The 27,568-nt window shown below is 38.4% G+C and overlaps 1 protein-coding gene across 2 annotated transcripts in view; it reads right to left on the bottom strand.

Annotated features, from left to right (window-relative positions):
* Positions 1-1,114: 1,114 nt before the first annotated feature.
* The window catches only part of CACNA2D3 (calcium voltage-gated channel auxiliary subunit alpha2delta 3), an 800,023-nt gene continuing 773,569 nt past the window's right edge, over positions 1,115-27,568 (bottom strand). Inside the window, exon 36 of one of the 2 annotated variants that reach the window (XR_014251113.1) lies at positions 1,115-21,712. Coding sequence is in view for 1 of the 2 variants with exons in the window: in XM_082414438.1 (XP_082270564.1) it covers positions 23,116-23,208 (93 nt within the window). In the remaining variant the exon portion in view is untranslated. The other variant, XM_082414438.1, reaches the window with a different exon arrangement.

Here is a 27,568-nt window from a genome sequence, read left to right as displayed (position 1 = left end):
ATGGTACAGATGAACTGGTTTGCAGGGCAGAAGTTGAGACACAGATGTGGAGAACAAACGTATGGACACCAAGGGGGGAAAACTGTGGGGTGGTGGGGATGGTGGTGTGCTGAATTGGGCAATTGGGATTGATATGTATACACTGATGTGTATAAAATTGATGACTAATAAGAACCTGCTGTATAAAAAAATAATAATAATAATTAAAAAAAGAAAGACAAAGTAAAAAAACCCCACTATTTAGAATTGAAGAAAATTCTGGGGTGTATCAACAGACAGCTACAATCAAAACTGGGGAAATACTCCATGGGTCTTTAATTCAACAAATATTTATCAAGCATATACCATGTGACAATCTTTATGCGGGGGCTGGTGGTACAGAGTCTTAGAAGTCACTTCAGTAAACATCTAGGGTGGGCTAATTTGGAGCTTTATTCATATGCAGACAGAAAGAATGGTTTTGTTGTATGGTGTTGCTATGTTGTATGTTGTTATGTTATGCTGTATGGTCTGTATCTGTTTCTGTCCCATGGAGTTAGCAATTGCCCATTCCCAGAAAGACATCACTCAAAAGTTCAAGGTGTATGTTTTGATTTATACCTGGGACATGGCAATGGTTTCTTCAAACAGAATGGTGGTATCATCTTGTTGGTGGGATAAAGAACCATCCCATGCTGAACCAAAGTCACGATTATGGAGGCAGAAAACTCTGTACCTTCCAAACTGGTATGATCTCTCATACCTATCTGCACTGAAGCATTTGAACATATGTTCATTCAGGCTTATGAAAGAAAATGGAGGCAAAGATATCTGAAAATAATCCAAGTGTCTAAACCACTAAGATGGATAAATAGATGGTGGTATATTTATAAAAGAGAATACTTGGCTTAGAACACTGGCAATGAATTTTGATCGGGGCTGCACTGACTATATAGATCATTAATATTAACCTCTGTAAATATTGAGCCTTCTGATCTATAAAACATGTATCCCTCAAGTTATTTAGATCTCCTTTAACTTCCATAATATTTTACGATTTTCCATGTGGATGTCTTGCCCATTGTTTATTTCCCCTGGCTATCGGACGTTACTTAATGCCACTACAAATATAAAGTGTTAAAATTTTTTCTAAAGTTTTAAATTCTTTTTTGTAATTTTTAAAATTACTTTTTAAAAGTTTTAAATTATTATTTCAATAATTTTAGATAGAAAAACAATGTTTCTCTTTCATGTTATCCTTGTATCTACTAATCTTGATAAATTCATTCTAATGGTTTGTAGGTTCTATTGGATTCTATACATGTATACATATTTTATCTGGAAATAATAATAGCTTTTTTTTTTTCATTCATTACATATTTTAGTTATTTATCTTGCCCCTTTGCACTGACCAGGACACTGCAAAGGACAAGGACACAGGAAAGGTACAATCCATTTACATTTTGACAGATTAATTCCCAATTCATAAAATGAGTGGGAATTAATCTTGTCTGGCTACTTCCCACTCATATCAGGACTGGGTCACATTTCTCTATTGTCCACTCTCATATCACCACTTATCCATCCTTTGTAGCACTTAATCACTATTATAAATTTTAGACTTATATGGAGGTTTGATTAATATACATTTTCGGCACCACCTTTACGCATCAATAGCATTTTTAATAAGCCACAAGGATTAAGAAGGCAGCAGCTGGACTGTGTAGCCCACACTGTATCCCCTTCTAAATCAGCACATGACATGCTAAATGTATAATAAATATCAATGGAGTGAAAAATAAAAATGGATGTACGGCCAACCATGGGAGGAAGGTCCCATTATGTATTCCCATTTTTCAGAGGACAAAACTGAGGCCCAGGGAGATTACAGAGCTGGTCAGTCATAGCTCTGCAATCTGCTGGATTGTAAAATCGGTGCTCTTGGCCACTGCCCCCTGCTGCCATGACAGCACTTCAAAGGTTATGTATTTGGTAAGAAGGCCCGCTGTTCAGGGCGGGCATTTTCATATTAGGCTCATTTGTGAGTTGGAATTGGATCTTTATGAGAGATAAGACATTTGAACCGCTGCTGGCCTAACAACCATTACACAAGCCCTTTAAACGCTTCATTTTGTTTTTAGTAGGCAATACCAGCTAGGAGATAAACCAGATTTATTACCTTTGTGTCACAGGGGGCAGAAAATGGCCAATTTGTCATCTCTTTCTTCTTTTTGACTCATGAATGATTGCATGTGGCAGGGGCAGTTTACATTCAGAAATTTCCCTTTCACACCTGTCAGGTCAGTTTCTCAGGGTCATTAATCCCTACCAACCCATGGCAGGCACAGAGCTGACTGCTCACTCAGCCTGTTCACAGGATAAAGTCAGTGGGGGACAAGGCGAGGATGGCCACAGTGTGGCCCGGTTGGCCAGTCAGAAGTTGACAGAGCAGCTGCCTGGCCAGGCTTGATCGTAAAGCTGCCTTGACTGAAATATTCTTTCACTGAGGTTTGGCTTTGGAGTCAAAAGACCAAGTGTGAGTTGTGGCCATACCTTTTACCAGCTGGGAGACCTTGGGGAAAGTTACTTAATCTGAGCCTCCATGTTGTCAACTGTAACATGGGGATGGTTGATGCCTAATCCATCAACTTCTGAGGGTTAATTTACAGAATCATAAAACATTAAAGTTCTCGGTCTAAAGGATTGTTGTTTTAGCCTGACCAGCATCAATTCCCTCTTCTCCAGGGAACAGTGCCCCATGTTTCCTTGGGAGAAACACTATTCCCTGACACTCAGGCTATGGGTTTCAGGTTGGCCTCCATCCATGGCTCCAGGAATAGAACATATGGTTCAGGCCTGGCCAATCAGAAAATCCCATCAGCCTGACCACACTCTAAAGTGATTTCTTCATAGACAGGCTTGTGACCAAGTATAATCAGAGTGAATCCTGGACTTGGACTCAGACGGATGTAGGTGGGGAGCTGCTGTCTGCCATCTTGTGATCATATGGACCCTGTCATGGTGGAGATGACAGAGAACTTGAAAATGGATGGCACCAGGTCCCACTGACATTATTTAAATTCCTGTATTAAGCAACACCTGAAGACTGCATGTGGACTTTTCCATTATTTAAGCCAATAAATGCACTTTTTCAACTAAGTAGTGCTAGTTGAAAATTTTAAAGGAAATGTTGTATTGTTTGGATGGATGTAAAACATCCATTTTAGAGATGATGAAATGAGGTTCAGAGGTGAGAAGCAGTGACATGTATCTAAGCATGTGGTGAAATGTAAAGTGTCTGCATAGTAACAGACTGTATAATAAAAACTGCCTGTATGGCTAGGCCCCCTTTTCCTCCCTGCACCTCTGCTCACTCTGGCCCCCCCCATCTTGCTTTCCTTCTCCCTTTGTTCCACCTAATTAAATCCACCCAATTGTCTAAGTTCAGCTCAAGTCCCATTCTCTCAGGATGTCCTCACTGACTTTGCCTCACGATGTGTCTCACGTAGATCTGCCTTTCCCACAAATGCACAGCTTTCTCCTTGACCTGTTTTGAACTCTTGGTGTCTCAAGGAGATGGCCTGAGTTGCTCAGAGGTATAAAGGAAATTTGAGCACTATAATTCTTGCTCCTCATGTTCACACTGGGCACCATTTCTTGCTGATGGATCTAAATGAGTCAGTCACCAATGTTAAAGTGATTCTTAGCATGAAGAGTTGATTAAGATTTAATTCACGAAGAGCACAAAACCTTAGTACAGTAGGAGAGGCATAGTCAGCCTGACCTCTTTCCCATTGTGGGTCATGCTATTTTCCCTTTCTGCTGCCAGAGAAAGAAACGACTGGACTCTGTCTTGCCTTTTGGACCTTGAATTTCTACGGAAATTCAAAGTATCTTGCCATATTTGCACTTTAAAAAATATTAATGGCAAAAAAAGACCCAAGTGAATTGAAGTATAAAAATAAACTATTTTCAAAGATGGAAGAGATAATGATGACCCTCTAACCTCAGAACTAAGCAGGCTTTCCTCAGCACAGAGACAAATATAGAAACCACAGAGAAATGTTGAGTTATAAAAAGATATGTATATGAACTCAGTAAAAACAAAATAGAACAGAAAAAAAAACACAACACTATAAGCAGAAGTAAATGACAATGACAAACATATGTGAAAGGTGACGATTATAACTTTCCAAGCAGTAAGTTCTTTAACCAACAAGAAGTGAAGAAAAAACTTGAAAACAAAATTTACAATAAAGGGGGGCTATTGATGGCCAGCACACGTAGTCAAAACACGTTCATCTCCACATGGACGCCAGTGAGCCAATCAGAAAGACAATGTGTAGTCATTTTTTTTTGCCTCTGAAATTGAGAAAAATATACTAAAATGGTATCTTGTATGAATACTAAGGAATGAACCCACAAATATGTTCCTGGTACAAACTGTGAAGGGTGATTTAACAGTAAATGTCAAGATAAAAAATGTGCATTTCCTTTGAGCCTATAATCCTGCAGGAATTTATCCTGAGAAAATAATCAGAAAAGATTCCCGCAGGGGAACTTTACTTTCCTTATCTCAGCCCTTCATAATACCGAAAAATGGAAAATAACTTAAAAGTCTACCAATTGCACATTGGTTAATTAAGTCATGATAAATGGTACATCCACATGATAGATACAATTATCAAAGGTGATGAAAGAGATCTATATTCACTGATTTAGAAAAATGTTCACAATATATTGATGAGTGAAAAAAAGAAATCCCCCAAATCTGCAGGATCTCAAAGAAAAAAAACTTTGTATTAAGTATTTGGAGAATAATGGCAACATAGGTAACAAGATGATAAGTTGATCTCTGGATTGCAACATCATGGGGGTGATTTTTTTTTCTCTTCTATATTTTCCAAATTTCTGTAACAAATATGTCACTTTTAAAAATTAGAAATATTTTTTTAATTGCAAGCAGCATGCCTTTACACTTATCTTCACCAAGGCATCTGATGCCGGTATCTGACAGATAGCATCCCAAAACGATCTACATGCCATTGGGTTTGCATCATGTGCCAGCACATGGACCACTTGGGCCTCCTCTTTTTTACCAGCACTGGTATTTTTCGGCACAAAGAGAGATTTGTTTACTACCTACTCCGTCCATTCACCAACTGGGCACAGGCACCATAAACACTGTCATTTCCCAAATGGAAGAAGGTATGGCTTTGAAGAGCGGAGCCTTTAATCAGACAAAACATCTCACTTTGCCCTAGTCATTAAACTGACTTCAGAGACAAAGGCCCAAGGCCTTCCATCTGTTTAGTTTGTATAAAGACAGTCAAGTGATGCTGAGCACTGGGGATACCGTGTGTTTATATTAGGAGTAACGAACTGAAAGCCGGGCATCTAATCCTTTCCCTAGCCAGGAGGTACTTCCAACATTTTAAAAGTCTTTTATAAAGAGTAATAGAACTTTATAAGCATATTGGTCCTTTCATCTCCCAGAAAGTATATGCAAGGCATAATTCAGACCTTTACATTAAATCATATTAAGCCTAATTTGGTTCTTCAGTTCAACAAAGAGCCTGGGGGTCTTTAGGAAGTTGTAAGAGTCATAGAAGTTAAAGAACCTGCCGGTTTAAACAAACATGCATCTTTCCCATATGATAATTAATGTGTTGAATGTACTGCCTGGGGGGTCCTGCCGACATACTGAAGGGTGGGTAGTTCCAGCAACAAAGGGATGTAAGGGGAAGAGCACACCTAGCTGATTGTCTCCCACTGGATTTCCATATTTCTAGAAGAGCTCATCTTCCTCCTTTTAAATTTCTAGGCAGTGGTCATGCTGAGGCTGCTTTTGGTGAGCCAAGGGTATAGGGCAACTGATGGCCCTCAAGTTGTCAACTGGCTTGCTCCAGGGAACTGACATTTGATTCTTAAACCAGGATGCTTGCTTTCATAATTTTCATATCTGGGATCTCAGATGATAGTCAGGATTCAATTCTTTAAAATAATTTCATGGCATAAACCTCGCCAACAGATATATCACATGTGGTTCAGTAGGCATGGGCTCTGGTCATAGCTCTGGCTGTAAATCCCAGCACTCCCATTACCTAGTCTGGGACAAGTAGCTTAGCCTCTCCAAGCCTCAATTTCCTAATCTCTGAGGGGAGGGAGATGGGACTACTCACCCAGCCTACCTCACAGAGTGGAGACAAATGAGATCATGAATGTGGAAATACTTTGTGAACTGTAAAAAGCTATGTATCATGACGATAGTGCCCAGTTCTGTTGTTTTGCCAGCTTCTTATGCAGTCAGGTAGCTTCAAGTCTCAGAGACTGGACAGGAGCCATGAATGCATCACATGGATGCTCAGAGCTGAGGCTGGGAGCCCTCAAGAAATGTCTCTGAGTATACTGTAAACCTAAGTCCCACCCGTTGTTCGAAGTCATCATTCGCTTTCCAAAGCAGCAAACTCCTAGGACAATGTGCCTTGTTGGATGACCTAGCGTTTTGTTGCAGTAACTATTGGTCAGGTCCACAAAAGCCGGCTGCTCCTCTGGGACAGGGAAATCTTTACAGAGACACTTTGCTGGCTAATGGGATCTTCTGAAGGGGTCTTGGATAGCAGCCACCCTCCTCTGCCTCCCTTTCCCAGGCTGACTCTGCCTCTATCAGCATGAAGAGTGGAGAATTAATTGGGCTTATATCATCCACAAGTTAGCTTAGCTGTTGGAATCATCTCTCTAGTGCACATATTCCCGAACACAAGTGAGGGTTCCCATTTGCTTTTCCAGTGAGGTCACCTTCCCTGTCTACAGCTTCGATTTGTAGCTAACCAGGACTCTCACCACAGGCTGCATGGTAGCAGAGAAAACAGCCTTTCATCCAGGAGTGACAGGCCAATTTTAGGCCTTCCTTCCCCTTTCTCTGTTCTGTTCTCTTGGGCTATGATCTCTACTTGGGCTGGACCCTTAAGCCTCAAACGTAGGCACCTCTCGGCCCTGAAATGTTCTTCCCCATGCGGGCCAGGGAATGCATTTTCCTTTATCGCTCATTTTGAAGCTTTGTTTTGCATGTGGTGTGGCTCACAGAAAGCTTTTCTTTCATTGACAGGGCTGCCTGTGACTCTCAAATAAAAACACAGGATTTGAACAAAAGGGATGGTCAGCCATGGAACCTCTGGTGGCACCATATTCAGAAACCCAAGTATGCCAGAACAAGGACCATACAGCTCATGACATCAGGAACCTGAAAAGCTCCATGCTGACCTTGCAATTCCAGGTCCCATGTAGGAGGGGAGATTTATTATCTTCCTACTAGGTGCCAAGTTATGCTAATTCATGCTTATCATCTTCACAATTACCCTACCCAGTGGGCACTCTCCATCCCACTTTTAAGGTGGGGAGGTTAAAGCCCAGAGAAGTGAAGCAATTCACCTAAGAACACACAGCCAAGAAATCAAAAACAGATGGGCAGTGCCTCACAACCTCTACCCTGTACAGCTCACAGATATTGCTGGGCTGTTCATTTATTCAGTTAGTTCACAGCCACTGAGTACTCTATGCTGGCGCACTTCCTGGGGTATGTACAGTGCTGAACAAAAGAGACCAGGTTCCTGCAGAAATGAACAAGCAACGACACATGCAGACAATTCCAGGTGCTGGCTGGGACTTCAAGGCCTCTACAGTGAGGCGATCTGATAGGAAAGAATGGCAGTGTGGAGCAACCCCTTCAGCCAAGGTGGTCAAAGGTGCCCCTGCGAGGGAACAGAGATCCGAGCACAAGGGTGAGATGTCAGCCATGCCATTGTCTGCAGAAAAAGCCCAGCAAGCGCAGAGGTTCTGAGGATGGACAGGAGCAGAAAGAAGGTATGTGGGACAGCCATGGTAAGCAGGGCCCCAGTGGGAAGCTGTATTTGGAAAGGTGAGCAGGGGCCCCACCATGCTCTTGCAATCTACAATAAGGTGCTTGCATCCTCTTCTGAGTGGGATAGGACACCATCTCAGGGTTTGGGGTGGAAGACTTATCTCTTGTTCTAAAGAGATCACGCTAATCTCAGTAGGTATTATGGCTCTAGGCAGGCAAGAGGGGAATAGGAAGGCCAGTAAGAGATTTGGCAAACACCATGACCAAAGATTTTATACCTTATTTATATCTAATTTAATTAATTTCATATTGTGAAATGCTTTTCCTTTTTCCATGGCTATGTGAGTAGGAGAGATTGATAGTTTAAACCAATCAAGGCTTGCTCCTGGAGTTTAGAGTTGCGTCAATTCCCCATGAGCTACTTGGCTGACAATGGGAAAGAAGTGGTTTCCCAAGGAGAAATTAGGATATTGTTTTAATAGAAAAAGGTGAATGAATATTGAACAAAAAGATAAACTAGGGGTATGTCACATTAGGATAGATAGAGATACTACTCTCAAGGAGCTTATGGTGTTAAAAAAAAAGCTTTAATGCCAAAGAGCATGGACTGTGTCTAGCTTGTTAATGGCTGTAGCTCCAGCACCTAGAAGGTCTTCAATAAAAATGATGGAAGAATTAGAAGACTAGGAAATTACAAAAAAAATACATATATATCAAAAAAGTGTTCATAATTCCATAGTCCAAAGACAATCTTACTCTTAAAATGTTGGGATCATACCTTCTTTTTTTTTCTTCCTATGTAAAGGTGCTTATAGTTATTTATACTTGGCAATATGATGTTTACTCATACTTTTTACCTTGCTTTCATTTTTCCACTTAATATTATACCATATACATATCTCAAGTGATGAAAATCACTTGAAAACACAATATTTAACAACCGTGTAACATTCAATCGTAAGGATTTTGTGTAATTTATTTAAACAATATTTGACTAAGAGGTATTTAGTTTGTTTCTAAAGTTTCGCTATGATAAATAATGCTGCAAAGAACACATACCTACGAAATCTGTGTGTGTGTGTGTTTAAGAAATGATGAGTAATAGGTATACTTTTTTGCGAGCACTCACAGTCTTGCCTTCACCGTGAATTCTAAGGTTTTCGCTGTTTGATTTACTTTGCTTGTGAGGATAATGGATAGAGAAAAGAATTGGAAGAAGAGAAAAGAGCTAAATTAATTTTTAAAAAATTTAACTTCTGTAAAAATTAACCTAAAAAAAAGACAAGTGGCTACTCAAGAGGGAAAGTTGGGAAGAGCTGGCTGAAGAATGGAGACGTTGGTTTTTAGAGAAGGTTTGGGTGTGAGCAGCTAAGGTGATGCATAAGACTTTAGAAGATGGATGCCCAAAGAGGATTCATAGTTTTGTCGCGTATTGCATAGTACAATTTCCCCTTTGCCATCTCTCCAAAAGGCTTCAAAAAAGCAACACACTACAACTCAGTGTTTCTGGAGTTGAGCTTATTTTTCTTTTGGAAGCCTGAATTTGACTGGGGATGAGTAAAAGATTAGAAATCACCCTCTCTGGACCCACCGTTTTTAGTCTGATTTCAGTTTGGTATTGCAGGAAGGGTGAAGAAGGGTCTCCCGCTGGCAGAAAATAAAAGTGTGTTGTGTGCTCTTTTGACAAAAACTCTTAACATTTTGGGAAAGCAAACGTCCATGTGAATTTCTTTCCAGGCATTCTGGTGTGGAGGATGGATTTTATTGACGGGTGGCAAACTCTAAACTAGGGCATCGTTTGTTTCTTGTAGGTCTCGCTCATCCTGGTTTGGGCCAGGATCAAGAAGGAATGTCAAGAACATATTATGGCTTCCATAGTTGATCTGAACCTGGACTGCACTGCCTTACATACTTGGGTTCAACTATTTTTACTTCCTGGGGACAGTCTGGATGGTTTTGGTAAGAAGAACCACATCAAGGCAGCTTTGCAGAGACTTTTCCAAGAATACAATACAGATATATTCTACCTACTGTTCCCACAGTAAGGATGGAGGAGGAGGGCTATGGGGAAAGTCTCTACCTGCTCTTCCAAGAGCTCAGGAACATCTTATCCCGAGCGTGCTCGTGATGAGGAATACAGCACATGCTCTGAAACAAAGGGAGCCACAGAGGTATCCTGAAAGAGTTTGCCTTGACTTGTTTTTCTATCATTTCCATCACCTGCTCTCTGGGAAACCCCAACACACCCCAAAAGCCCAATGACACCCACATATCCTCCTGTTTCGGGAAAAGGCCAAGCAAGACAATATGCTCCATTTTGCTGCCTAGGACGTCTGAGTCATTAGACCTTTTTCTAAAGTAAAACCCAACTAGCAATGTATGCCCCCTTCTAATCTGAAACAGCTTCATCTCAAGGCTTCCACTTGAGACAAAATGCTTTGGTGCTCCTGGAGCTCTTAGCCAGGACTGTTCTTCCTGAGACTGCTTCTGAGCCTTGCTTGCCACTAAGTGCTTCTTGTAAAATATGGTAAATGTAGGGCCTCAGAAATGCTTTCCTTGGGGGAGGGAAGAAAAAAGTGTTGTGCAAGATAGACAGCTGAGCACACATAATGATTGCCATATGTCAAAGGATTTCAAGCCTTTAAAATGGACTTGGGCAGTACTTTGCTAAGTGTTCCCATAAAACAATGGCTTTTATAGGTTTCTGAGGTCTTAGCAATGGAAAACGGATTCCTGATCTTTCTGTATCTTGTTTAGTTTTACCATTCCTTTGTTTCAAGGACTTGGGGACTATCTCCCTTTGGCACCAAGCAGAATCTGATCTAGATCATCCAGTAATGGTCCGTGAGTTACAAGGAAGCATTTTTCTCATGATATTCCCAATTTTAGTTAGCCTTTAAAATGTAGAGAAAATTGCCCTTTTATGTAAACCTTAGAGCCCTGGGAGAAAGACTGATGAAAATTCATGAGCAAATGAACCGTTTATCTGGCTTCCCATGTCTCTTTTCTCCTTCAGTGGGAAAATGAAGTGATTAATTTGACAGTAAGGCAAAAATCCTTAGGTAGGGGGAATGTACATAAATTAATAACTTCCTTTGTATCTAATTCTTAATCCTGGAAAATTCCTCATGAAGGCTTCCCCACAATCTAAAATGTCTCAGTTGGCTTCTGTATCTTAGAAAGAAGCAAAGGTTCCTTCAGTGGCCCCAAGGAAGAGGTTTAAGTTCTTCAGATCGGGGAAACTGGGCACACGGAGTGCCTCCAAGCTCTCTCCATATACCTCTTTGCACATTGTAAAGTGCTGCTTTCCACCTAACAAAGACTAAGACAGTTTTTGTGTGTGTAAAGGAGAATCGACAAAGTCCTTGTTCTCCTGAAACTTATGTCCTGGACTCAGAGACAGAAATCAGAAAGTAGACAAGTCAGATCTCTATCTCCTTTGTTAAGTGCTATTAAGGAGATAAACAGAAGGTTGTGTAAAAGGGTGATTAAAGGGTGAAGTGGAGTGGTCAGTGGAGGTCCCTTCCAGAAGCCATACTGAACTGACACCTGAAAAATGAGTTAGCCATGGGAGCAAACTCTAGATAATATTAAAGGATTCAAGGTACCTGAGCCCAGAATGGATCTTTGTGTCTGAGATTTGGAAAATCAGATGCCAATAATGGAAATCTGCATCATGAGAGGTGTCAAAATTATGAGTTTGCATAAGGAAGCAAAGGCATAGCACAAAAATACTATTTAAAATTGTCCCCTCTTATACAGATCTCTCTGTTAAACATCAGCTCCTGTCCCAACCCAATGGGTCAACATCATTGTTGGTCTGTCTCATGTTGATTGTGTAATGTAAACACTGGACAACATAAAGCAAATACAAGGCAAATTGACTGCAAAATGAAATTTCAAACTTTGCAACGGATGCAAAATTTCTTGAAGTCCTGGGAAGTTGAAGAATCAAGTTAGCTATGCCCAAAGCCGTGGACCAAGGAGGATTGGGCAGAGTTAAACCAAAAGAGAAAATCAACCACATTGAGGATGTAATTGGAGCATTAAATGAGAATGATTTGACTATCAAACAGTAAGAGAAATCAGAAAATTTGTAAAACCCTTGAATAATTTTGAAAGGCAGAGATAGACACTTTATGACAGTGTTACACAAGTTCAAGAAAAGTTGAATTTTTCTATTATACAATTCCGTCAGAACAACTGAAAAAAAAATACTCAATTCATATTATATATTTTCTAAGAGGGTGGAGTTTTAATCTTGCCCTCTATTTTGATCTATTTTGTTAAACATGAAATAAAATAAGCTTCTTTTCATGATTGCTATCTTTGTTTCAAAGCCTCAAGTAACTGTTTTTTTACAGTTTATTTTCCAAATTTAGTCCCCATTTTTGATGGATTTATGTTAAGTAGTATTTTTCCAGCACCAATTATCTTCAGATAATGAAGACCTCCTGTGCACACAGTTAGGAATGTGCTGTCTCTGCATATTAAGATGACAGCTCTGAGTCACTCACCAATGCCCGAGTACCTTGAGTTACTTCTTGAAGAAGGAGACGACTTTCCTAAATATTCATATTCTCCTCTGATCCTTCACCCTGTGTGAGGAGCTGTCTGGGAAAGGAAGAAAGCTGGGTCTAAGATCCACTGGCTTCAGCCAAGTGAGTTAATCCGCCATAGTCCAACCAGCAAAGGAAAGCACTTACCCCCAAGGGAGGGATATTTCTGCTTAGCAAGAGCTTTCAGAAACTACATTTAAAATGTCCTTGTCCTAGGAATTTTCAGATGTCTGCATAACATTGTAAAGACTTCTCAGATAGAATATATGCCCCATTCAGGAATGACAAGTATGATACAAGTACTTGAAATTCCTTCCCACACTGCCTTTGAGAATGTCTGTGGATACCTCTTCAGAACCTTCCACAGGCAGAGCCAAGAGCTTAGAACATGATGTCCAAGAGACTTGAGACCATATCCAGGTTTCTCTCCTTCCTACTTGTGTGATCTTGGATGAATAGACTCACCATCTCATTTATCTCAGCTATGAAGCTGGGCATAGCAACACTAACCCCCTTATAAGGCAGACGTAAGAATTAAGGTGGACAGTGCATAGAGTGCTTAGCATTCTGCCTGGTCGGGGTAAGTTCACAATACATGTTCTCTAGTGGTAGTAAAGCAACAATACCTGGAAAGAAGTTACACCTGATAATTCTAAACTCAGTATCACATTTTGAAAAGTGAAGGTATAAAATCCCTGTAAGGATTTTGTGCTCACAGTAGCTCCTTCTCAGCTTATATTGCAGACCATGGAGCACATTATGTACCAAAGCAATGCATTTCAACTTTATCCCATAGGTTAGAAAAGCCTTGGAAAAGTTTTCATTAATGGTAAAAAAAAAAAAAAAGGAACTAATTATAATAATAAGATTAGCTAACATTTACTGAATGCTTATTATATCCCAGCCACTGTTTATAGCATTTCACAGATAATAATTCATTTAATTCTCACACAACCCTATGAAGCAGGGACTATTATCATTCCCTATTTTACATATGAGAAACTGAGAAACAGAGGTTAAATGGAAGAGCCAGGATTTGAACTAAGAAAGTATGATTTCAGAGACAGTAATTGTAACCATTAGTATCCCATGGGAGTGTCATCATTGTTTTTGCATTTAGAAGGGCCAAATTGGAAGGCAAGGACATGGATTTGGCTACTGAAAGAGTCCAGAGAGACATGAGGAAAACATGATCCAGACTTTGATAGTAGATGACCAGGATTTCAAACACCTGGCTGCAAGCAGAAATGAAACATTACTTGGTGCATGAGAGGACCTGAGGTGGGTGATAAGAAAGAAGATTTAAGAAGTTACTTTCTGTCTTGGTTGACCAGTTGGCTGAACAGAAAAGACTTACAAAGAAGAAGATCTGGGATAAGAGAAAAGAGGATACAAAGTTCAGTTATGGACAGCACACAAGAGGTCTGAAATTCTTGGAAACATCCACAGAGAAACGTGGAAGCATTTTGTAAGCCAGACAGATTCCAGAAATTTAAGAGAGGAAGCAACATAGTTTACCATTAAAAAAAAAATCAAGACAACCCAGAGATTGTGAGAAAATATTTGCAAATGATGTATCTGAGAAGGGATTTGTATCCAGGATATATAAAGTACTGCTACAATTCAACAACGAACAGAAAAATAGTACAATTTAAAAAATGAGCAAAGGATCTGAATACTCATTTCTCCAAAGAAAATATACAAATGGCCAATAAACACATGAAAAGATGCTCAACATCATTAGCCATCAGGGAACTGCAAATCAAAGCCACCATGAGATACTATTTCACATCTACTAGAATGGCTACAATAATAATAAAAAAAGATAATAATAAGTATTGGCAAGGATATGGAGAAATTGGATTACTCATACAATGCTGGTGGGAATGCAAAATAGTGCAGCCACTTTGAAAAACAGTTTGGCAGTTCCTCAAAATGTTAAATGTGGTGTTACTATATGATCTAGCAATTCCACTCATAAGTATCTACCCAAGGAAAATGAAAATATATGTCCACACAAAAACTATATACAAATGTCCATAGCAGCACTGTTCATAATAGCCAAAATGCAGAAAAGACCCAAATGTCCATGAACAGATGAATAAATAAATGTGGCCAAGTCACATTTGGAATATTATTCACCAATAAAAAGGAAAGAAGTACTGACACAGGCTATGACATTAATGAACCTCAGAAACTTTATGCTAGGTGAAAGAAGCCAGACACAAAAGATCACATATGATTCCATTTATATGAGATAATCAGAATAGACAAATCTATAGAGACAAAAAGTAGACTAGTGGGTGCCTAGGGATGGGGTCAGAAAGAGGAGAAAATGGAAGTGACTGCTAATGAGTCTGGGATTTCCTTTGGGGTGATTTGATTGTAGTGATGATTGCACAACACTGTGAATATACAAAAAACTATTGAACTGTATACTTCAAATGGGTGAATTGTATAGTATGTGAATTATATTTCAATGAAGTTGTTTACAAAAATTAATTGGGTCCAACAATAGAACTAAATACAGCATCTACATCTCCAACTGAATTATGGTGTTTAGACTTAGAAGTTTAATTGACACATCAAGGGCAAATTTTATTTCATCTTTTTTCCCCCTTTCTCTATTATCACCTACCACCAATGTTTCATTTTCAGCAATGGGTATGCTGAGTTCTACCCTAGAGTTTTTCCAAATAAATTCTTTAAAAGATTCATGAATGATATGTATGATTATAGAAAAAGCTCCAACTCTCGTAAGTTGCTGGCAACCAGAAAGCAAATAAGTCAAATTAATTTTAAACTGGCAACTTCAAATATTTACAAAGTCCGTCTAATTCCCATCGTGTCTGAAAGTGGTGTTCTGAAGGACTTACTGAATCATGATTGCATAATGGACCCAAGTGTTAGGTTACTGGTAACTGGAAAGGACTCAACTCGAATTAATTCTAAACCCATAATCTTATGAGTTTACAAACAAAGGTTGCACTTTAATTCTGGTGTGTTTAGACATTTTCTTCCAAAGGCCTTGTCCTTTCAAGAATAGCAGCACCTTTCACCTTCCCCACACCAGCTGATTTTCTATCATCAGATCCTAGAATAATTTCATTCTTTCTAAAACCAAAAGCAGTTCTAGTTCCAAACTGCAATTCATTAGGGGAGGTTCCATGGTGTTTGTCAGGCTTTGTGCCACTTGCTTTCACCCAAATGGGTTTCATATGCTTCCATGGGGCAATGGTCTGCATTCACTTAAGATGTCTACCACATGGTTGGGAATTTTTATTTGAGATTTGAAAAGGGAGCAATGAGAGGTTCAGACAAGGCCCTCTCAGCTTGTACTTGTGTCTGTGGGTAGCCTGGATGGGAAGCACAAGAGCTGGTTCTGGTTGTTAGTAAAATTCATTTTGATTGTATAAGATCTATACCATGACTCTGAATAACGAATGATATTAGTGTGTGCTTCCTGTGTGCCAGGAACCATCTTTACACTTGACCTACATGAAAACATTTACTCCCAATAATTATCTTGTAAGGAGGTCTTTTATTTCCCTGTTTACAGGTGAGAAGATTACATTTCAGACAGGTTAAGAAACTGACTCAAAGCTACCCAATTTACTATCTTTCTATTCACCCATCAAGCCATCCTATATTTTTATGCACTTTGAAGTAAGTTGGTGATATCAGTGCACCTCCAGTGAAAAAAATAAGCAAAATGACACAACTTGACCTGTCTTCTCTGAGGAAAATGGATCCAGGGGTAGGAAGTGGGCAGTGAAGAGCAGCACAGAGACCTCTGAGTAGGCTACTTCATTTGTTCTATGAAGAGAGTCTCATGGCTTGTACTAAGGTTAGTGGTAAAGATAAAATATTGTTGAAAGGTTTTGAGTATGCTTTGAAGGGATAGTCAACAGGACTTCCTGGGGGGTTGGAAGAGAGGAGTCAAAGGTGGTTCACAAGCATTTGGACTATGCCACTGGGCTATGGTGGTGGGGACAGTGAGGCTGTTTACCAAGATGAGAAAAGAGGGAGTAGCAGGACTTGAGGATAAAATACAGAGATCTATTTGGGGCATATCAAGGTTGAGATGCCTCTACTACATCCAAGTGGGATGTAAAATTAAAATAGAACAGTCTGTAGGTTAAGCTATACAAATACCATTTTTTGTCAAGTTTACAGCCAGTACAAAATGACTCAATCACAGAGAGCCTATCGTAAGTAGTAATGTCTGAGAACTACCAACATTAGAGGTAAGGTATAATTTAGGATAGAATGGTATAAAGTTGTGGACAAAAGAAAAGAGTTAAAGTTACCATTAATAGTATTAAAACAGAAGAAACTCGCGGAGATCAATGCAGCATAGGATAAGATGGTAGCTTTGCTTTTACAAAATTGGTTCAAATAGTTGATGGCATATTATATAGTAATATTATTTCTAAGTAGCTTAGTAGTAGTATTATTACCAGAATGAGTATGCGGTATTAACATAATAGTAAAACTAATTAAAATAGTAGTAACTAATAATTATTGAAATCACTACATCTTGTGCAATTAGAAGTATTTCTCATTTAGATATGTCTCATTTAAACCTCAGGACAATACTGTGAGTTGGGTTCTGTGATTAGCTCCATCATATAGTTGAGAAACTTGAGACTTACAACTACCAGGTACTTAGAGCAAAGTTACGTAAGGATTAAGCTGTGAAGCTGTGACTCAAACTTATGTTTGACTCTGTCTGACTTCAAAGATCGTGCCTTATGTAATAGTCATGTATTCCTCTTGGTAGCATCAGAGTAGTATGTTAAATGCGACATACTGTAGTTACAGCAACACTAAAACTAAAAATAATACTAATGAAAGCTAAAATAATATATGATACTCATATAAAACTACAAATTACAAATATTAGGACTCTCATGATATGTGTGGTCTTTCAGAATTCTGTTTTATTACTGTGTTAAACCAAAATGCATTATGGTATATCAATTCTGTGAATACTTACTATTTAAGTGTCAGACTGGTTGTGTACTTCTGCTAAAATTATAGATACCACACACTAGTTATTGTAGTGGCAGAATTGCTTCCAAGTCGGAAGCCAGTGTGACATGGCTTAGCAATAATATCATAACAATGCTAAAATTACAGGACTATCATGTGGAGTAGTGCAGCAAAGGGATTACTTTCAATATCAGGGCTGGCATAGAACCCAAGTGATTCCTAAGTGTGTTGGGCAAATTGCAAGCTTTTAGTGATGTGAAATGAGGAAGTCACAGACCATAGTCCTGCCTTTGAGGAGCAGTGATGCTTCTTTAACTATTTCACTGAAAACTTGCAGTCGCAATAGTGGTTTTCTAGGCATACGATATAGTACTGTATAGACCACTGGGCTCCCTATTAGCACTTTTGCTGTTTCGACTAAAACTGCAGGCTGCACTAGCACGGTAGCTGTATTGTTCTCATAACTAGAAGCAAGGTAGGACTACGAACAAGGGAGGGCAGCGTTATTGTTAGAAAAAGTACAATATGTAGAGTGTAATTGTGTTATTGCGACTGAAATGATAGTAGAGTGGTCTTTGGTGCACCATACTATGGAATAATAATATTGCCAAATTTTCTGTTAAGACAGTACATGGGATAATACAGTAGCAATGCTGGTGCCGGCATGACTGACAGTGTAATTGACAAGTAACGTTGACAAGGTGGCAAAGTAAATAGGGCTTTGTCCATCACTGCCTGTGCGACTTGGTCAAGTCCTGTAATCTCTGAACCTCACACCTGTCGTCTCCAACATGCCCCTTCTCATGGCTTGTGTGCACTCTTACTGTGAGGATTATGTGACATAATTATTGTGAAGTGCTTTTCACAGTCAGCACTCAATAAATGCTCCCCTCTCTACCCCAAGTTTATTGCTATAGCTTGGAGAGTATGTGATAGCATAATGCAATAGCACATTCAAGGACAATATAGAGTTACTGATAAATATAAGAAGAGTATGACTGTAATTTAGGACTCTTCTTGATGCTACAGTTAGTAGTGCATATCATGTCGCTGTGACAATATCTTACTGAAAAGGTGCCACTCAAATATTTATCTCTAATCACTGGTTTACTGTTAGCCATTAAGAGCCAGGGTAATTACAATATGGTGTCATTTGGTAGAGGATTTTGTGGTAGGATTTTTGTTAACAAGATTCTTGGTAGCCTAACATCATGGGATATAGCAGTATGACACACAATATTATAGTTTAGGGCCACACAGTACAGCATAGGCTGAGGGAAGTAACTGCTTTAAGACAGCCAATGCTGGCAGCCGCAATGTGATTTTATGTTTCACTTTATTACATTTAATTGTGGGGACAGAAATGATAATGTACTGTGCTGAACTACATTATGTCAGCCTACACCCTCACCTTACAATTCGAGTAGCAGTAATGCTAGCACTCTATAGTGAGCTATGCTCTTTATTTATGTTTGTAGTTACATGCATATAAAGGCATTAGATTATACTAGGGTACTTACAGTGTCTCAAACAGTACTAGTTTGTGTGATGTTAAAGTAAAAATCGTGTGGTCATATTTGTACTGTAGAAGCTCCCATACTGTTAGTGCTGACACAATTCTAGCATGCATGCCTGTAAGTTGCAAGGATATTCCTAATTTATCACGTAATGAAGAGCCTTAAGAATTGTCACCCGCAATCTTCTAAATCAAGGGGTTGACCAACATGGCCCATGTGTCAAATCTGGCCCCCTGTCTACAGTTTTCAGGCTAAGAGTGGTGTTTACATTTTTAAATACTTGAATAAACCTCTAAATAATATTTTGCAACATGTGAAAATATATGAAATTCAAACTTCAGTGCACTTAAAGAAAGTTTTAATGGAACACAGGGGCTCTCGTGCTACGGTGACAGAGTTCAATAGTTGCAACAGAGGCAGATGACACGGCCCACAATGTCTAAAATATTCACTCTGGCCCTTTATAGAAAACGCTTGCTGACTCCTGGTTTAAACCATCCTGCATTACCTATAATGTGCATATGTGTAGGAAGGACTGTATTTTGAATATACTACAGATATAGCCACAGTGTCATATTATTCTGCTGTTTCTAACCATATTTTACAAAAATATCACTATAATCTACTATTGTATATTGCCTTCAGTGTATCCAAATGCTGCTGAATTAGAGTATCCTAAACTAGAAAGTATTGCCATCCTGACTTCCTACCTATCCAAGGGGACCGGGGTCTGCTGCCATGTGGGACTATAGTACATTGTACTGATACATATGCATATGGTATATAGTATTGTAATGGTTAAGGAGGAAAGGTGTGGCATAAGGCCCTGCCTCTTACTGGCTCTAGCAATTTGGGTAACTTGCTTATTGAGCCTCAGTTTCCTCATCAGTGAAATGGGAATAGTAGCAGATGTAGGAAATGATGACGGAAAGTCCTCTGCATAGTAACTTGTAAATAGAAGGTTTTGATAAATGGTATCATGGGGGTGGTTTATTTATTCATTAAGCAAACACTTCCTGGGTGTCACTGAAGTTGAGGAGCAATTCTCAGCATCGGGAATCCAGAAGTGAACAAGACATTTGAGCTCCCTCCTACAGGTGTGGGGAGGGGAGACTGAGAGTGAATGGGAAAATGCCAGCATCCCATGAGTACCTTGCTCTGAAGCAAACAGCAGGCAGTGACTGAGGATTCCCAGGTGTTCAGTGGCAGACTGCTGAGGCCTGGAGGACAAGAAGGACCCCATCATCTGAGTATTTTAACATATGATATACCTGGATTGCTACTGACTTGAATCTGTACTTTAGTATCTTACACTATGTAAAGAATTCCTAGCATCGGTGGAGCAAGCGTGCACAATTTAGATGCCACGTGGGGATCCAGAAGGTCCGTGGCATCTATTTGTAAAGACAAAAGTTTATCGATTGTTAAAGGATTAGAGCAGGGTTTCTCAACTTTAGCTCTATTGAAATGCTTGGCTAAATGATTCTTTGTTGTGTGGTCTGTCCCGGGATTTGGAGGATGTTTAACAGCATCCCTGGCCTCTACCCACTAGATGCCAGTAGCACCTCCTCTTGTCTCAAATTGTGACAACGAAAAAATGTTTCCAGATAGTGCCAAATGTTCCCGAGTGGGCAAAGTTGCCCAGGATTTGTAATCACTGGATTCGGGGAAATGATGCCTGCAAAGTCCCCAGCAGGAATTACAGCTGCTACAAGCTGGATATATAAGACAAAGTCACATGAGTAGAAATGCCCCCAACAGGCTCCCCAGCATATATGTGCCAATTAGAGGCATCTTCACAAAGCTCCCAAATTGCAGACACTGCAAATGGCCCTCAAGGGTCTGCTAAATTATAACGACCTCTAATATTGATAGTAATAAAACTGTGTTCTTCTGCCTATGATTTTAATATTTTACTAAACTATACAGTCTCTTATAACAAGAGAAGTATTATCCCCTGTAGTGCTGTACTGCTCATAATTTGAATAATAATGCTACATTTCCTTATTTTAAAACCACTTCAGACATTAAATAGTAGTTTTTACCACTGCCATTACTATCTTATTTTAGTGTCCTATGTCGTCTTAATCCAATCAATGTATAGCATATGGAGTTGCCCTGTTGTTAATTTTAGGACAGATAAAGGTATCACACTTTTATTCTTGTCTATGCTGTGTTTTATTAATCTACCTTCAATAAATATTGCAATTGTTCTATATTTTTATGAATTTTCACATATATGAAAGCTTTCTACATTTTAGGAAGACTATTGCTAGATTGCTACACTATGATTAGCTTTAGGTGCCTTCTGAATCTGTTACCAATTATATTAAATGTCAAAGCTTATAATTTTAATACTAATTGTGCCATATAATGCTATGTTAAACTGTATCACTTTATAGTTTATCTTAATTATAAGCAGCAAACCAAACATTTTAATAAAATGTTGTGATAGGATACCTTTGGATAGGATTGGCATCAATCATTAATACTGCAAATAGAAGTCTTCAAAAATTAGCAATGGCAGGATAATAGAGAATATGGTATTACTCCTTGCTCTCTGCAGTAACGCGGATACTCCCACATGGCACTATACCACAGGGGTATGTATACACAATCACCCCCTACGTTGGTAGCACAGCTCTTACTACTACTATCTCTTGCTTACTTGCTTAAATGTTTATTGAGGGTCTGCTCTGAGCCGGATACTCTACTCTTCTCTCCTTGGAGATGAGAATATAGCAGTGAGAAAATAAAAAAACAGCAAACAAAATCCTTGCCTTCTTGGTGTTTATATTCACCTGGGGAGAGACAAACAATAAACAAATCCAATGGTGATAACTGCTATGGCAGAATACCAAGCAGGGAAGAGAGAAGGGTGGAGGGGTGTGGAAGTTACAACTGCAAACAAGGAGGTCAGGGTGGACTGCCAAAGAAGGAAGGACCTGAAGCAGGTAAGGGAGGAAGGCATGCAGATATCTGGGGGAAAAAGTATCTCACAAAGAAGGAACAGCAAGTGAAAAGGCCCTGAGGCAGGTGCCCACTTAGCATGCTTGAGGAGCAGGAAGACCTTGTGGGTTGGAGGAATAGTAATTTAAAGAAGTATAACAATGTAGTATTGTTATTCCTATAAATGCTGGAATCATTTTAGTATAAAGTAGTATCACATCAGTTTTTCTAAAATATCAACAGGATAATGCAGCCTTTTTTTAAAGAGTTTAAGTTGATTTCTCCACATGACTTTTAGATGTCTGTCCTCTAAAGAAAAGCATTCTCATTTCTACCTAGGCATAGAAATTATTCCACTTGGAATGGTTATTTGGTAGTCATGATCCAATGGAAGATGTTTTCGTTGGTTCAGAAATTTAGAAATGCTTACAGGTCTGGGTAGTTTCATATTCTGTTATGTATAAGACCGAATTTCATCTCTTGTTTATGGGGAGAGCCAGAAGCCATATTCTCAAGCAATAAGGTTGAGAGTCGTTTGTAGTCATGGTTCTTTTCCTCCTTCAAATCTTCTCAGAACGAATTCCTAGGATTTATGACTTTATTTCTATTCCCAAATAGTTCAACACTTTAATATTATGGAAGCTTGTGTTCTCATCCAAATTATGATTTCTACTGAAGTTCTGTTCAACAAAATTCAGAGCTCTGTGTAATAAATTCTTCTGATGTAGATGATATTTTGATTTACTTCTGTAAATATTTTTATAACTGAGAGTGGAGCATCTAAACAGTTGTTAAATACTTGTCTAGAATCTGCTTTAGAGTAAAGTCTCTGCCAACAACCATCCTTTCTTGCTGTCTGGAATGGGTGACATTTTCATGTAGTTTCCATTCTGTATTCTCAGCAGTAAAATGATAATAAAACCCAAACCAGGAGATTATGATTTTAATATACTTTATTTAAAAAGTACACAGTTTTAAATTGGTTTCAATGGGTTTCAAGCAGAAGGGACACTGCCCACTTGCAGTCCCGTTTCTGATGAAGGATGATAATAACGTAGCAAACTCACATTTGCATAACTGGCAAAGTAAAAAGATAACTTTTTTGTCAACATATCTCTAACAGTTTATATCACGCACAGTTTAATATCATGAGATGCTGATGGTTGGACTACATTTCATGTCTCCTATGTCGCACCATATTTTGGCTCACAGTTTACCCATACTTTAGCATGCCAAGAGAACATCTCCATCAGTGTCACCTTGAGAAGAGCATCAAAAGCAGAGGGAGCAGGATAAGGACCATCTTGGCCTGGAGATTCAGCGCACCCCCACACTCCCTCGCATTCTCCTACAGGGAAAGGCAGGGTTGGTTAGAGCCGAGGTGGATCCCAAGATGCCTTAAACTTCCCAAGGTATGTGGAGTCCCCAGATCCCTCCCTGCTCTCCAGGGTATGAACAAAATCATTTGGAACCTAGATAATGCCAGGAAATGGACTTGTCTACATTTCATCATGTTAGTAATGAGAATCTCTGATTTCACTTGTCAATGCATAAAGTATTCAAAATGACTCTTTGTATACTATTATGCAGAACATTCAAGAGGCAAAGGGCTGTTGGTAGAGAAGTCTCTTGTGATTATTTTATAAAAGCAAAATACTGACCTTCTTAGTAAAAGATCACATCTCAGGGGGCTGATCATTTCAGATACTTGGCTATGGAAGGTTTTGTGTGTGTCTTCTTTTTAATTTGGGGGAAGGGAGGCTCTGTTTTACAAAACTCAAATCATATTATTTATTCCTTTCTGTACCGTGATTTTTATCTACTAATTGATGGAAATTTCTCTATCTCCATTATTCTGGGTCTATTTTATTCAGTTCTTCTTTTTTGTTATTGATGGTCATTCATCTTCTCATCTGTTCTCTACTGCTACAAAGAGTGCTGAATATAGGTCCTTAGCAAACAATGATACTTGCTCCTGCCCTGGCCTTAGGTAAAGATGCCCAGGAGTGACAGTGCAGAGCTAAAGAGTATTTTTGCTTTTGATGGCTATTGCTAGATATTTTATTGGTACCTGTATTTTCTGATCACCCAGTAAATTGTATATTTCATGTCCTCGGTTTATTTTTATATGTAGTTGTTTGACTTATCAATTTAAAGAGCTCTTTATGCTTTGATTTATAAATATTTTTTCAAGTTCTATAAATTGGATACTGACTTAGTTATGTTTTTCCATCAAAAAGTTATAATTTTTATATAGTTAAATAAATCTGTTTTTCTTCTATAACTCTTTGGTCTTGGATAAGAAGGTCTCTCCAATCCCTAGAATTTCTTTTTTATTTATTTATTTTTAAAACTGTATTGAAGTATAATTGATTTACAATGTTGTGTAAATTTCTGTTGTACAGCAAAATGATTCAGATACATATATATTATATATATAATATATTTTATATATATACATAATGTATTATATATATAATATATATATATTTTTCCATTTTCTTTTCCATTATGGTTCATCTCAGGATATTGAATATAGTTCCCTGTGCTATACAGTAGGACCTTGTTATTTATCCATTCTAGACATAATAGTTTGCATCTGTTAATCCCAAACTCCCAATCCTTCCCCCACACCCTTAGCAACCACAAGTCTGTCTCTACATCTGTGAGTCTGTTTCCGTTTCATAGATATGTTCATTTGTGTCGTATTTTAGATTCCACTTATACTTGATAGGTTCCACATATAAATGATATCATATGGTATTTGTCTTTCTCTTTCTGATTTACTTTGCTTAGTATGATAACCTCTGGGTTCATCCATGTTGCTGCAAATGGCATTATTTCATCCTTTTTTATGGCTGAGTAATATTCCATTATATATATACATCACATTGTCTTTATCCATTCATCTGCTGATGGACATTTAGGTTATTTCTATGTCTTGGCTATTGTAAATAGTGCTGCTATGAACATAGGGTTGCATGTATCTTTTTGAATTATAGTTTTACCTGGATATATGCCCAGGAGTGAGATTGCTGGATCATATGGCAACTCTATTTTTACTTTTATCAGGAACCTCTGTACTGTTTTCCATAGTGGCTGCACCAATTTATATTCCCACCAACAGTGTAGGAGGATTCCCTTTTCTCCACACCCTCTCCAGCATTTGTTATCCGTAGACTTTTTGATGATGGCCATTCTGACTGGTGTGAGGTGGTACCTCAATGTAGTTTTGATTTGCATTTCTCTAATAATTAGTGATGACGAGCATCTTTTCATGTGCCTATTGGCCATCTGTATTTCTTCTTTGGAGAAATGTCTATTTAGGTTTTCTGCCCATTTTTCAACTGGGCTGTTTCATTTTTGTTATTGAGTTGTATGAGTTATTTGTATATTTTGGAAATTAAGCCCTTTCAGTTGCATCATTTGCAAATATCTTCTCACAGCCTGTAGGATGCCCTTTTGTTTTGTTTATGGTTTCCTTTGCTGTATAAAAGCTTATAAGTTTGATTAGGTCCCATTTTTTTTTTTAAACATCTTTATTGGAGTATAATTGCTTTACAATCGTGTTTTAGTTTCTGCTGTATAACAAAGTGAATCAGCTCTATGTATACATGTATCCCCATATCCCCTCCCTCTTGTGTTTCCCTCCCACCCTCCCTATCCCACCCCTCTAGGTGGTCACAAAGCACCGAGCTGATCTCCCTGTGCTATGCAGCTGCTTCCCACTAGTTATTTATTTTACATTTGGTCGTGTATATATGTCCATGCCACTCTCTCACTTCTTCCCAGCTTACCCTTCCCCCTCCCTGTGTCCTCAAGTCCATTCTCTATGTCTGTGTCTTTATTCCTGTCCTGCCCCTAGGTTCTTCAGAACCTTTTTTCTTTTTTTTTAGATTCCATATATATGTGTTAGCATACAGTATTTGTTTATCTTGCTTTTATTTCTATTGCCTTGGGAGACTGACCTCAGAAAACACTGGTACAATTTATGTCAGAGAATGTCTTGCCTATGTTCTCTTCTAGGAGTTTTATGGTGTCATGTCTTGTATTTAAGTCTTTAAGGCATTTTGAATTTATTTTTGTGTATGGTGTGAGGGTGTGTTCTAACTTCATTGATTTGCATGTGACTGTCCAGCTTTCCCAACACCATTTGCTGAAGAGACTGTCTTTTCCCCATTGTATATTCTTGCCTCCTTTCTTGAAGATTAATTGACCATAGGTGTGTGGGTTTATTTCTTGGCTCTCTATTCTGTTCCACTGATCCATATGTCTGTTTCTGTGCCAGTACCATGCTGTTTTGATTACTGTAGCTTTGTAGTATTGTCTGAAGCCTGAGAGGGTTATGTCTCCTGCTTTGTTCTTTTTTCTCAGAATGGCTTTGGCGATTCTGCGTCTTTTATGTTTCCATATAAGTTTTAGGATTATTTGTTCTAGTTCTGTGAAAAATGTCATGGGTAATTTGATAGAGATCACATGAAATCTGTAGATTGCTTTGGGTAGTATGGCCATTTTAACAACATTAATTCTTCCAATCCAAGAGCATGAGTCCAATCCCTAGAACTTCTTATGAGACCATCATTTACCATGCAAGTCCATTCTATACTCTCCCCTTTGAATTGAACCTTTGTCATACATAAGAATTACTGTTCTGTTCCACTGACCTCATTTCAGTGGGTCTAGAAACTTAAAGTAAAAAAATACTGATTTTTTTTTTAGTGTTTATCATGTATCTAGTTACCAAAGCAAATTATCTTATTAACTCGAGAAGATTTTTACTCTAGTGACTTTAGTGCTATGTATGCAGTTCTGGTTTTAATTGAAGTGGTATTATTGCTTTTGGACTATTGTTCATATTTCTATTTTCATAGAAAATAGAAAGTTCATAGAGCTTTTATTAGAGGTGATCACTCAATTTTATCAAAGGCCCTTTCAACTTATGTTGTTATTGAACTCTCCCTCAAATACAGAAGGAAACATTCTCAATAAATGCCAAATTCTTTTTAATACTATACTGACTTTAAAATATTTTCTAGGACTTGGATAGTTTAAATAACATTAAAATTATTTGCTATTTACAGGTGAGATTAACACTCAGCTGGCTCTGGTGGCATTTTAAAAAATGAATATCTTCCCAGTCTCCCTATAGTAATTGGTCTAGGCAAGTTTTCTATTTTTCAAGGTGGGGGATGGATTTAATTTTTAAATTGTAACTTTTCTTGCCATATTTAATTTTTTTTGCCTACAACATTGAAGGACATAATTCACCTACATGGGTGATAAGTTTACCTTTCTTAGTACTAGGTTTAATTTTTCTCTGATCATCACTTTTGGTGTAAATGTAGTGCCTTTAGAGTTGTGACTTCGTGTGGTTAGGGGAGTTTAAAGGCTTATCATTCCACACTTATATATTGTGACTCTTGATCTGACATTAGTATTGCCACTTTTGCATTACATGAATTTCTTATAAATAAAAGGCTGTCTAAAAGTAAGCAGGAAAATAATTTTAACTACAATTTGAAAGAAGTAAAACAAGATGGTAAGAGCCACTTTATGTGTAATAGTGGAAAGTGGTAAAATTATAGCACATTTGTAATGGGGAAGATAGTAAAGAGGCTTTTAAAAAATATACATGGATATAATAAGACTATTAAGCACAGACTAAATAAGAAGGCAGTGAGAGGTTGAAAGTAGAGCACCATTAGCCT

This window comes from Balaenoptera physalus (genome assembly GCF_965194825.1).
Source record: "Balaenoptera physalus genome assembly, chromosome: 11".
NCBI classification, from domain to species: Eukaryota; Metazoa; Chordata; class Mammalia; order Artiodactyla; family Balaenopteridae; genus Balaenoptera; species Balaenoptera physalus.
The sequence above is the reverse complement of the archived record's forward strand: the minus strand, read 5'-3'. Positions and strand labels throughout refer to the sequence as shown.